Source organism: Mus musculus, chromosome 10 (genome assembly GCF_000001635.26).
Source record: "Mus musculus strain C57BL/6J chromosome 10, GRCm38.p6 C57BL/6J".
NCBI lineage: Eukaryota > Metazoa > Chordata > Mammalia > Rodentia > Muridae > Mus > Mus musculus.
Window position 1 is genome coordinate 117,820,180 of NC_000076.6, and position 13,847 is coordinate 117,834,026.

The window sequence follows — 13,847 nt, forward strand, 5'->3', positions numbered from 1 at the left end:
TGAGCAGCAAACACTTAAACTGCTTTTAAAAAAGCAGGAGCAAAAAAATAAAGGCAAGCTGGGTGGTGGTCTCTTTAATCCCAGCACTTGGAAGGCTGAGGCAGACAAATCTCTGAGTTCAAGACCAGCCTGGTCTACAGCGTGAGTTCCAGGACAGCCAGGGTTACACAGAGAAACCCTGTATCAAAAAAACTAATTAAGTTGAGAGAATATTTAAATTTTAAAACTGACTATTAACTAGGTTTGGAATAAACCTAAGTCTTCATGACTAAGTCTGCTTACATCATCAGTGTCTTTAACCCGCAGAATCTGCTCTCTTAGATCTTGTAAGTCGTTAAATGTCGACTGTGCTGTGATGGAGTAAACCAGAGCGAAGCCTTGTCCGTTCTTCATGTACAGGTCCCTCATGGCTGTGAATTGCTCCTGTGGTGGGAGGTACAAGATACCAGCTTAGAAAATCATCACGTAACACTCCTTAAAACTACACATTACAGCAAGATACTGCTGGAGAGATTATATTAGTTCTTTTAAAGTCTTACCACAGACGTACATACAACAGATGTTCAACTGGAACAGAAATACAGTGTCTCTAAGAGCAGCCTTTAACCTACCATCAAGTGTTGAGCACTCTCGTCTTATCCCAGAGGTACAGCATGACAGAGCCATCATTCTGTGGGGCTGTCTGCATGGAAATTTGTATTTTACTGTATTTTTCTACACTTCTTCACTATGTCTGATGGTTTTGTACCCAGAATCCTTCCCTTACTTTTGAATACCTACAAATCTAATTGGTTGTTATGGTCTCAATGACTGAATAGTCTCAAAGGCTTCATATGCCAAAACTGAAGCCTCATTCTGAGGTATCCAGAGGCAGAAACTTAATTCCATGGACGTTAAGAGTGAGGCCTTTGGGAAGCAATTAGGATTCAAGTTGTTAGGGGAACAGGCTCCTTACAGGAGAGGGAGAGACACGTGGATGCATGTTCCTGTGCCTTGTCACTTGTTATGCACTGGTGGCCTTGAGGTTCTGTCAGGAACATAAGCCATCACCAGACTCAGTTCCTAGACCTTGCACCTCCGGAACAAAATAAAACACACCTACATTTACAAAGCTAGCTGGCTATAGGCATTTCATGATAGTAACAGAATTGACAGTTACGTCAGAGCACTTCTGAGGACAGCTACCAAACAACAATTTCATAGCGTCAAAGAATCAATGTGCACCACGCATTGTCAACACCACCTGAAATAACAGTAAGTCTGTCTTAAGTGGACCAGTACAAGCAGACCATGGAAATGTCCACTCCAGCATTTAAAACATTTGCTATTGGCATATTACATTTAGAAAGTGCAACATTTAAAAAACCAGCACTATACACTGCGTATCTTTGATAATTTTATTTTACATACCGTTCCTGCAGTGTCCAAGATTTCAAGCATACACTGCTGTGCATCTACTTCAACTTGCTAAAGGAAAAAATAATGAAAATAGTCCTTTATTTTTTTATGCATGCAAAACTACTTTAAAATATCCACAACAGTAAAAAGCACAACAGGTAACAAGCTATAGGATCTTTACAGGGTCATATCAAGCAATACTTAAAAACTACCTAAGTCACTGTGGTGGTGTTTCCTAGGAATGGCACGGTAGTTTAAGGCATATGAGCACGTGGCTCCCACTTGGTCTAGCAGTGGCAGAAGCACACTCCCGAGACTCAGCGTGCTCTCTCTGCTCTGCTCTCTGCTGCCATGCCTGCGGCCTGCTGCCACGACGGACCGTAGGCCCAGACACACACTTCCTTCTTTATGTCCCCCGTTCTACCACAGCAAGAGAACAGGAAGGATCACAGTCTTCAAAGCACCCCAAATCCTAGTCAGGTGTCAACCCCATGTCCCAGTAAGTCACTCCACAATGGGGCTCAACACTGACTCTGGAATAGAAATGTCTTCAGAATAGCCAAGCAGGAAGGCAAGAGCTCAACAGGGCAGCGTGACTGCGAGTCAGCCCGCCCGTAACACCCTGTGATGCCTTTACTTCTCTGGACACTCTACTGTCTTGTCACACTAGAACACACTTTCTGGAAGCAAGGAAGCAGTGTCACAACAATGAAATAAAGTGCGTATCCGTGTTTTCCCTTCTAATGTTTTCTAGGAATAAAAGGTAGAGAGTCAACTCCCACTACTAAAGTAAGTCTGTCTGCACATGTGCTGTGCTAGCAAACACCGGCACTCACTTTTCTGCTGCGGCAGTATGGGCCAAGGAGGCGATAAGCAGCAAGGATGGGAAGCCCACTGGAGGCTGCCTCCAGAAGAGTGAGAGAGCTGAAGGCTATCAGTCTTTCCAGTGAGTGGGGCCTGGGAACACGGGCCTGCTGCGTGAACTGACACTCAAGTCACAATTCTGAGGTTGGAATAAATGTAAACGTTCTACTCACTCGTGTGTATAAGTGCTTATGAATTGCTGACGGTGGTAGGCAAGCAATGACAAGAGATAGCACGTGAACACTCCACTAACAAACATCTTTTCATTTTAATTTATATAAAACATTTGATAAGTAAAAACTAAAAAATAAGTCTTTACATTTGTATTAAAACCTAAAGGCCTTTAAAAAGTAACATACCTTTCTATAAGAATCTTCTATCGTAGGATCATATTTTTCAACAAAAATTCCTTGAACAAACTGTACAGTCTGGGAAAAAGTTAAAATAACATTATATTCCAAAAAGAAGAACACATTTGAATCTGTAAACTTTTCTTAATTTTATTTTTGAGGCAGGGTCTTACCATGTGTCTCAGGCTAGTCTGGAACTCAATACATAGAGCACTCTGGCCTGGAGCTTGCAGTGACCCTCTGGCCTCTCCTACCCAAGTGTTAGATTATGTGCTTGCACCACTATGCTCAGTTTAAATCTGTAGTTTTAAATTACAGTTAACTATTTGTATCTGTGGGTTCCATAACCAACTATGGATCAAAAATAATTCAGGATAAGGACAAACCAGACCACGTGTGCACTGATCATATAAAGTTTGTCGCTGTTAACTACACAGTGTTAACAACCACTTACTACACATCTATACAGTGAGTACAACAGTGACTCAAAGAGCATTTGTGCAGTGTTGGCACTGTAATTTTAACCCATAAACACAGTCAACACATCTCCCCATTACTGCAGATACAAACAAAAAAGCAAATGAATATTGTATACACTTCTCAGTCTGATTTAAGGGTGGTTAAATCCTACACAGGCGGTCTGTTTGTTTGTCTGTCTGTCTTTGAGACAGGGTTTCTCTGTGTGGCCTTGCTGTCGAGGGCCTCACTCTGGAGACCAGGTGGCCTTCAACTCCCGTAGCTCCACCTTCTTCTGCCTCCTGAGTGCTGGAACTAAAGGCATGCACCACCATGCACAGCATTAGGTGGCCATTTAAAAAGACCAAGTAAGATGGTTTATCTTATCGGCAGTAAAGAGAAAGTCAATCTACGTTTGTTTTGAAACACAGTCCCATGTAGCTCAGGCTGGCCGTTAACTCTGGATCTCTCTTTGGCCTCAAGTGCTGGGCTTGCAGGAGTGCACCACCATTCTCTTGGTCTGTGTTCTTGTGGTTCTTTGCTAAATTCTGATTTACTTAAGCTAACTCTGTCTGTCTCCCTCATCACATCCAACTGTTTCTTCTAAAGCTAACCCTTGCTAGGGAAAAGATGCCCATTAAACAATACAAAACTACATAGAGAAAGGCTTGGAAAAAAGACTAATTGCAAATACACACACACACACACACACACACACACACACACACACACACACTTACAAATTTAAACAAAACCCTCAATTTCTCTATATTGCACTAACATGCAAATATACACACATGTGTAGGCCGCTACTCTCTGGAAAGCTTAAACTTAATTCTCATATAACATAAATGCTATGCAGATACACCTAATAATTGTCTAAAATTACAAGAAAAATCTTATATTTCTTGTCAAGTTATGGGATCTTACCTTAATCAGACCAAGACAAATAACCAAAATCATATCTTACAAGAGCTGGGTGTGGTGTACACACCTCTAATTCCAGCACAAGTGAGGACTGTCACGTGGTTAGGGCCAGTCTAGTGTACCCGGAAAAAACTGTCTCAGGAAACAAAACCATAAACAACAAAAGCTGAGCTGTAGCTTGGCTGGAGTGCTCTGCCCCCTGCGGGAAGCCCTTGGTTCTATCCACATCACTATAGGAATGGACGTGGCCTTTAAAGCTGCAACCTCAGCCAGCATTCCCAGAATTATGTAAAGGCAGAAGTAGGAATTTAAAGTCAAGATTTCCATTTGACTACTAAATATGAGAACAAAACAAAAGCCACCTCAGTAGAAAAGACCATAGTGAAGTGAAAAGCTTCCACTGGGCAGGAACGACTTACCAGGGCTGACTTCCCAACGCCTCCTGATCCAAGCACGACGAGCTTATATTCACGCATGGTGCACACTGTCACACTTAGTACCTGGTTAAAGAAGAAGGAAAACAATCTTTAAGTCTTGGTATTTATGTGCTCTTTATAAGACAGCCAGACTAACAGCTTTACATAAAATGATTACTAGACTAGATTCCCATGGGAGCACTGTGCAAGTTTTCTACAGAGTTAGGTTCAAAGTGCGTGCTGTCTCGGTATAGTGCTTGCTGTCAACGCCTTGGCAACTCGAGTCTGATAATCAATCCATGTAGAGGTGGAAGGCAACAGCCAAGTCCACAAAGCTATCCTGATAGTCCCACATGTGATGATGCACATGGTACATGTACTCACACATGCATGTCACACACATGCATAATAATAATGAGGGAAGATACAAAGAGTTACAGACAATACTTTTTAGTTCCCTCTTTTTGGGGCAGAGAAGTATAGTAAATAGCTTATGGGCATGTGACACCACTCTGTTTAGGCGACCCATATACCCTTCTTGACCTGCACCAGAGCAGGCACTAGCCACAGGGAGTTCTAAGACTCCCCTCGCCCCCAACTGTGAGCATCCAAAGACCCACAACTTGCATCCAACTACAAGCACGCTCCACCACAAACAACAGGGTATGTTTTTAAATCTCCCCTAGCAAGTCTCAAGAAGCCCTGTGTCATGGACAGAGAATAATCCTAGATACATTAGGAATAGCATGAGAGGGCAGATCTGCCCTGAACTAGTTTTGGGACATTGTGCAGTAAGGCAAACTGTGCTCAGTGAACTTTTAGAGAATTCCTAAGTACCATCTTATGTTTACCCATAGCTGGGCATTGTATATGATTAAAACTGGATGCATCACGAGAAAGGCAGTGAGCAAAACCAGCCAAGCAAAACAGAGACCCCACCCCACAGCCTCATATTCCCTTTGCAGTCAAACGCCTCCTCTCCTGCCAAGAGCCCATAAAGCAAGGCCCGGGACAACGACCTGGAGCCCTGGGTCCTCCTAATTGAAAGCCTACTCATGTCTCTGCAGCACACCTGACATGTACTATTGCTCTGCTTTTCCCTTGTTAGTATGCAATCTATGTGCACTTCCTTCAATTTACTAATTAAGACCCAAGAATCTAGAAGCAAGCATTAATAATAATTTCAATTAGAATATCCAAGGGAAAAGGAGAAGAAAAAAAGAGGGTTGGGGTGGTGGCTGAGAAACATCACTAAGAGCTTTTTACGACTTACAAGCTAACATGACATACCTACCCCTCTTTTCTCAAACCATCTTAAGACAACAGTAAACAACCTGAACCACATACAACTATCAACTGTAAGTAGCTGAGAACAGGCATATACTCAACGAATAGAGGAAAATCCCTGTTCCCTGGGACAATGTTCTAGAAAAATGACTGTGACATGTAGAACTGGAAACACAGCATCCAGGCACGATGGCGCATCCCTACAATCTCAGAACTCTTAAGACACAGGCTTGAGGCTAACCTGAGCCACACTGTAAGATCCCAGCTCTACAGTTCTTCCATTCTGCAGTCCATGATAACTTACTCCTGCCTCTGCAAGTTTGCCAATCTTTAAGTTTCATAATTTACCTCAAATCATAAAAGCAGCAGTCTGCTCTGCCCAGGGGAGGCAGTTTTCTAGTATGGTCAGTTTTTTGCTTAAGTAAGTAATAACTGTATGCTTAGTATTTCCTGCCTTCTCATGCTGAAGACCCTCACAGCCTCACTTCAGAAAGCTCCCCAGGTCTAGCAGCACTGTCAGAGGCTCTCATCTGACTCCTTGAGCTCATCTCCCTGACCTGCTACAGCAAGACTTGTAACCAAGTAGCCTATGGAGAAGGCAGCTGGCTTTCTGATTCGCACTGTGAGTGGAACCACTTGTCAACACTGTTTGATTCTTTGCTCATCTATCTGTGAGGTTTTGTCTCACATTTGTTTTGGCCTGGGTGGTCTTGCTTTCACCTGTTACAGAGAACGCAGGGAAAAGGCCCCATAAGCTTTTCAAGCTGGCCCATTGGGGACTGAAGATGAGTAAAACCAACCATCAGTTCAGGCAAACATGAGGGACTAAGCTCAAACTTCACCTGGATCACCTATAAAACCCTGATGGTGACAATCATTTTATCAGTTTGTAATCATTTTGCCTTCTAACAGATATTTTGTCGGGGGAACCTCACAATCTACTGGGAAACCTTTATTCTCCTGTTTGTTTTTTAGTGGTAGGGTCTCATTCCAGACCAGGATGGCCTCGAACTCGCAGTTATTCTCAGTTTCCTCAGTGCTGGGTGGGATTAGAGATGTGTGTGTAAGGAAGACACTTCTTTATGTTTAAAGTGTAAGCACAGGAAACACTTTAATTTGTAGGAATAGATTATAGCCTGTGAAACATGTAGCTCTTAAGTATGCGGTTAAGGTCTGCCATATGCCAGCATCCAAGTACCCTATACTCTCATCAAGGTTTAGAGGATTGAATTATTACAAGGCACTTTTTCTTGATGGTGGGAATATCTTCTTGTCATAAACACACCACCACAGCTACATTTCCTTCTGTGTCAGAAACAGGCTGCACACCTTAGGGAATCTGTGGAGACATGTTCTAGAACTTTAGCTATACCAACTGAACTACCCCTCACTTATGAAGGCAGTTAAAAGCATCAAGACAGGGGATGCAAACAGCCCAACATGTTCTGAAAACTGAAACTTATTAAGAAATCTTCCTTAGGGACACACTGGTCAGTGTGTGTGCGTGCGTGCGTGCGTGCGTGTGTGCGTGCGTGAATTACATAAAAAACCCTCTCTGAAAGCACCGCCTCAATATGTTTTTGTGTATTTTTCAAATATGATACAGATTTTTAAAGGTCTGACTATAATGTCACAATTTGCCTACACATACACTGCCCATAACTAGGAAACCTATTAACAGTATTGAGTATTCAACCAAAGGAAGATATAAAGAGCTACATTTTCTTCTTCCTTGTGGCTTGGTAACCCAAAAATCTCCAAGATGCTTCATTCAGTGAAAACCCTTTTTTCTAATTTCTAAATAGGGCAATAGCAGGGCTTTCTCTCCAACTATCATCCAAATTGGGGGAGGGGGGAGGGAGGGAAACGGTCACGAGAATTAAGCTTGGGAAGTATAAAAAGGACAAAGTGGGGTATGGTGCTGGAGTTGAACTCAGGTCTTCTTGTGTATGTTAACTCACAGAGTCATCTCTTCAGCCTCAAAAAGCAAGATTTTAAAGGCCTGATTATGCCTGATTATTTTTCCAGTAAAATTCTATGCCAAAGAGTCTACAAGTAGCTACAAATGCTCCCCTTAGAATGTCGGTAACAAGCAGTTTTCTTATCCTCAAGTTGTTTAGTTTAACTCTCCTCCCTCAATTGGAATTCTTCGATGTTAAATTACAAAGGGCTAAGTAAAACCCCTTAACTACTAGTTCCTGATGTCAAGGGATGCTACTTCTCCCACTAAACTCTGCAAGTGAGATGATGCCTGACTTCTTTCCGCCTCCAAGTCCCAAAGTAGCACCGCAACGGTTCCTGATGATCACCAACGTCTCCTTTCGCTTCCAAAAACTTTAACTAATTCAGTGTCAGGACACACAGCCTAACCTGCTGGGCACAGTAACAGAATTCAGGACTGAGCAGGTTTAAAAATTATCTTTCAAGAAAAAAAGAGGCCCAGATTCCTGTCAAAAATAAAACTCTTAGCCAGGTGTAGTGGAGCCTCTGCTTTTGGGAAGCTGAGGCAGCAGGACGGGGGAGTCGGGGCCACAGTGAGGCGGCCTCACAAACCAAACATAACGAAGAACCAACCAACATGAAGCTGCTTACAGCATTCTGTCCGTTCTGACCAGATTTAGTACCACAAATAGGGAAAAGGTCTCTCCTACCACTTCATGGGTTAGTATTAACAGTTCCAGTAAATAGAGCTATAATCCCAACCAATCCTGCCAAATCTTTTACTGAAATCTTCAGGAACAAAACCTGACCTGCAACTCAAGACCATGTCTTCCAGTTCTGTTACACACGTCACCTTTGCGTTCAGGACCTGATTGCAGGGAATGCATTAACTGCACTACAGGCTTCTCTCAGCCGAGTGACCAGATAAACAAGGCCCTGACCCAAAACAAACAAACAAAAATCCAAAACAAACAACCCAACCCTTTTTTCTTATTAGACACGTTGCTAGCTCTCCAGGCAAGTGCACTTACTTGTCAGGCTTCCTGTGCAGGACAGTTTAGATAACTGCATTATGAATATTAATTTACTACTTGCTATAGATAGTAGACTATGACAGGAAGGGTTTAAGGTAATTTTTATGATAAACTAGAAAAATACAGTAAAAGTTAATGCTGGACTGGGCATGACCTTTGTCATTATTTGGCCTTTCTGTATGTGTCACTTCCTTAACGGATAGGATTAACAGAATCCCTTCAGAGTTTCGAAGATCAAATGAAACACAGTGCCCAAAATGTTAAGCGACTGAGCAACACAGTAAGTAAGCAGAGAGTGAATATTAACCCGCTGTTCTAGAGATCCTAGCTACCTAGCTGTTCACAGTGCTTGACTTCAGACAGCCAAGGAACTCTAAAAGCAGCACTGAGGAGACACATGGACTCTAAAAGCTGAGGAGACACATGGCTGAAGCACTTGCCAGTCAGCTGTGACACCTGAGTTTGACTCCCAGCACCCATACAAAGGCTGGGGACTGTAGCCACTATCTGTAACTCCAGTGCTCTTCAGCAAGATGAAGGCAGACAGGGTCCCCAGAGGTTGCAAGTCAACTAGTCTTGCAAAGGTAGTGGCAAACAACAAAAGGTCCTAGTCTCAAACAAGCTAGAAGATGAGGACTGACACTGGAGGCCGTTCTCTGACCTCTGCATGTCAAGGTGTGCCACACACATGCCTGCACTCACACACATTTTAGCTATGATATATGTGGTGGCATGTCGGTAATTTCACTAGTCAGGAGGCTGAGACAGGAGGATCTAGGGTTTATGCCAGTATGGGCTAGACTATAGACCTCAAGAAAGGAAATGAAACAAAAAGCATCCAATTGTAAAGGCAACGGTCTGGGAGGAGGCAATCAGTACTGGTGACCCATCAGGATCTTCCATTCTCCACTGCATTTTGTGCAGACTTATTTTTGACAAAGAAAAAGTATGACACAGGAAGATGAACCAAACACACAAGTCCATTATATACTTGAGTTTCCATGATCACAAGGCGGCATTAATGTTTCTGTGTAAGACAAACTCTCACATAGCCCAAGCTGGCCTGGAACACTATCCTCCTGCCTCAGCAAGCATGCGTATTTTTGGTTTTGGTTTCTGTTCCTGCTCTCTTCCTTTCTTACAGGGCCTTGTGCCTAGCCTGGCCTAAATCCGGATCCTCTTTATCATGTCAACCTCTCTGAAGTTCTGAGACTACCTGTGCAATCAGTGTATTTAGCTGCCAGCTCTGCTTCCGGCAATGCCATCAGGTGTAGGGGCATGTTGAACAGTTATGTTCTACTTGGTCTTATTTTTCTAAGATTATTTTATGTGTACGACTGCTTGCATGAATATATGTATATTGTCTAAGTTCCTCACCTCTGGAATGGAAGTTACAAAGTTGTGAGCTTTCATGTGGACACTGGAAACTAAACCCAGGTCTTGCAAGAGCAGCACGTGCTTTTAACTGTTGAGTTCTCTCTAGCCCTAGCTTTATCTGCTGATACAATCTGCAATGGTTAGCAGCCAATTTACTGTAAGTTACATATCTGCTATTATTGAAAGATATTAACTTTTGCATCCTATGATTTATATAACAGAAACACATACAAATGCCAAGCCTAAGGAATAAGGAGGTACAGACCTTCCTAAGCACAGATCTACACTCCATATATGTCTGTGGTCAATAGTTAAACCACTGGGAAAAACAAGAGGGGGAACTTTTAGGCTACTTCACATTTCATTAAGCTATCACCCGATAAGCTATATATAGTTTCCAACCAAAATTTCTGAATCAGATCACGTTCTAGTAAAGCCAAAATATGACACTAGACATTTAAAAGCCAGAGTGCCCCAGTGCCCTCCAAGCAACACTACTTACTGGGTATTCTAATGCCTTGGGAAAGTCCACTAACAATGGCATGTAAAAAAGATGGCTACAGAATAAAATATATGTTGATAGGCATCTACTTGGTCTTACATGTCTTAGTTATAAAAGGGAATAGAGCACACTTGCTCTCAAGAAGCCTTATAGGGAAAGACAAAACAGAGACTAAGCGAGGGATATGGCTCAGTGCTTGGCTGTAACCTAGCATCAGGGTGTGGGTTCAAACTGCAGTGCCACCAAAGGTGGGAGGAGCGTGTGCTATGAGAAACACAATGAAGACTTCAAGTGGAAACCAGGAACTGACTTATAGAGAACTACAGCGTTTCAATAGAAAAGAATATACCAAGGCCAAAAGGAACAAAGGTATCAGAGGAAGTCTAATATGGAATTAGAACTCTTCAGAATGAAGCCTGACCATCACACAGGCACAGGAAGAGGAAAGAAACAACACCAAGTATTTACAGGAACACAGGAAAAAGCTCTGCTCTGAAAACCGCTCAGGGGCCTTGACTCAGCAGACAACCTAAAGGGTAGTATGTTATATTGAGAAACGGAAAATACTTAAAAATCAACGTAAGAATTCTAATAGTACAAGTATCTAGTAGTAATTTAATAGCAGGCAACAAAATGACACATCCAAATTATTGTGAATTTTTATTAAGATCAATATATAGACTACTCTTTTTTTTTGTTTGTTTTGCTTTGTTTTTTTATTTTTCGAGACAGGGTTTCTCTGTATAGCCCTGGCTGTCCTGGGACTCAGAAATCTGCCTGACTCTGCCTCCCAAGTGCTGGGATTAAAGGCGTGCACCACCACCGTCTGGCTTATGGCCTATTTTTAAAACATGAGCCCCAATTCGGAACAGAAACCCGCTTTATAATAATGAAAATCAGAAAAAAAGGGCCAGAAATAATATAGCACAAACAATATACCATATAGAGGAAACTGCAAGAAACTGACCAAAGGACCTTTAAGAAAGCTGGTGTTTCAACTTGATTCCACAGCATTGCTTGGATACTAAGTGTCTGCTGATAGCACAGCATCTGCTGGTCAAGGCACACTGAAGTTGCAGTTGGGTAGCTACACTGCTACAGAACACAGCACCTCCAGTGTTTGCCTGAGGTCTCACACACAGGGGCAGGCATCCCTACCTCACCATAACAACTGCTTTTAGGTTAGCCGTGATGATGGCACAAATTTTAATCTCAGCACTTAGGAGACAGAGGCAGGAGGATCTTTTTGAGTTCTAGACAGTAAGAGCCACATGTTGAGATCCTGCCCATAAAACAAAACAAACACAAGAATGAACACAGGATAAAATTCCCTCCAGGCTGTGTGACGTGCATAAATTGTCTCGAGTTTGTCCCAATGCACACTAACAGTTAAAGTTAAGACAATTAAATATCCTGTGGACTAGGGTCTAGGTGTCATGATCAATGCTGTATAATTAAAACTTAATGCAGAGCCTGGAACAGAAAAGATACTTAGGGGTCGAACCTGGCATCTCCTGGGCAAGCATTCCATCACTGAGCTGCATTTCCAGCAGCTGCAAGCTGTGTTTGGAAACAGCTTGACTGGAACACAGTCACGCCATTCAATGAACATCATCTTTGATTGTCACCAGGTTAAAATGGCAGAGCTGAATGGCCCTGATAAGGATGTCAACAAAGTCTAAATTATTATCCTGCCCTTTACAGAGGCTTGCAGGCCTATGTCCTGTAGTATAGACCCTTAAAGAGATGAGGAAGATTCTGCCTATTACTTTAGTGGAGACAAACTGGTATAGAGCTCAAACATCAACTCAAGTTATTTGCTGCCTGCTGGGCAGTGGTGGCGCACGCCTTTAATCCCAGCGCTTGGGAGGCAGAAGCAGATGGATTTCTGAGTTCGAGGCCAACCTGGTCTACAGAGTGAGTTCGAGGACAGCCAGGGCTACACAGAAAAGACCCTGTCTCGAAATACCCTCCCTCCCCCCAAAAGATATTAGCTGCCTGTCTCTATGAGCAGCTCCAACCCAAGGGAATTGAAGGGAAAAATTCACACACACACACACACACACACACACACACACACACACACACCCGTGAGGGGAGGGAGAGAGGGGGGAAGAAAGAGAGATAAAGGGGAAGAGAAAAAGAGAGGGGGGGGAGTGAGAGAGGGGGAGAAAGAGAGGGGAAGAGAGAGGGGAGAGGAATAGGGAGAGAGAACCCCCCCACACACACACTTAGCAACGTCTACTGTGGGTTAGGGACAGGAACAGCAGGGTTAAACTTTGCAAAGAAAGATGAAAACTTGTCTGAGAGGAAACATGAACTATCTTTTTGCTTTGTAAAGATTTCCTTGACTTAATAGAAAAAGACGTCCTAATTCTTCAGATCTCCACCGTCAATTCTTCGGTAATTTACATCTACTCATGTTTAAGCTCATGTAAGTCATGGATGGTAGCGGTAAAACTCCAAAGGAATAGCTTGCTGGGGGTGCAGAGAGAAGAAGAAAGCCCATGATGTCCTTGGTTTCCATAATTCAGTGCAACCATCCAAAGCACATGGCTACTACTCATGAACCAAAAGACACCCCCGACACTGACAGAAGAGTGTGCACTTACATATCTTAAGCAAGTTCTAACTCTAGTTTGGAGCACTGGAGCAAAGGTCTAAGAAATCAGAAATCAGGCTATCAGTAATAACAGATTTATTAGTTAAGAGGAGGGAGTTCTGAACAAATCACACCCATTTCTGTGAATGGATGAACACCACACATACTTCTTACTATAAACATCTAGTTTTTACAACACACTACACCTCACACAAGGATGGGTAAACTCATTTATAGTCTGTTTCAGCAAAAGGCCGAATTCAGGAATGAATGAATGAAAAAAAAAAAATATATATCTCCAGTGTCTTCCACGGGACTAGAAACTATGGCTACAGAAATCTTTCCATTCTCATTACCACATAACTAGGACCAAGTGACATGTCTCAGATGACTGTCCCCAAATGCACTAAGAAACCAAGAGAATGTCTTGGTTTTAGATTGTGGATTTATATATGCACAATTATATATAGGCACATTCTAAAAGGAACTTCAAGACCAGGATATTCCTAATATTAATCCACTAGTAAATCTGCCGAAAGTGCAAAAGAGAAAACTAACCATGAAACAAAAAGCAGTGGAAGCAAAAGTACTTCCCATAATTTTCTACTAATTTAATATTTCAATGTAATCAGTAGCTTATGCTAGCCACTTATCCACATTGGCTTGATTAATTTAACAGGTCTTTTATATTTC

General features: G+C 42.5%; 1 protein-coding gene across 1 annotated transcript in view; it reads right to left on the reverse strand.

Annotated features, from left to right (window-relative positions):
• Positions 1–13,847, reverse strand: part of Rap1b (RAS related protein 1b) — a 31,378-nt gene that overhangs the window by 5,583 nt on the left and 11,948 nt on the right. The window contains exons 2-5 of the mRNA NM_024457.2: positions 4,415–4,495; positions 2,622–2,690; positions 1,411–1,467; positions 283–423 (exon numbers count right to left, since the gene is read on the reverse strand). Coding sequence (NP_077777.1) covers positions 283–423; positions 1,411–1,467; positions 2,622–2,690; positions 4,415–4,471 — 324 coding nt within the window. The 5' untranslated portion in view covers positions 4,472–4,495. The remainder of the gene's footprint in view (positions 1–282; positions 424–1,410; positions 1,468–2,621; positions 2,691–4,414; positions 4,496–13,847) is intronic.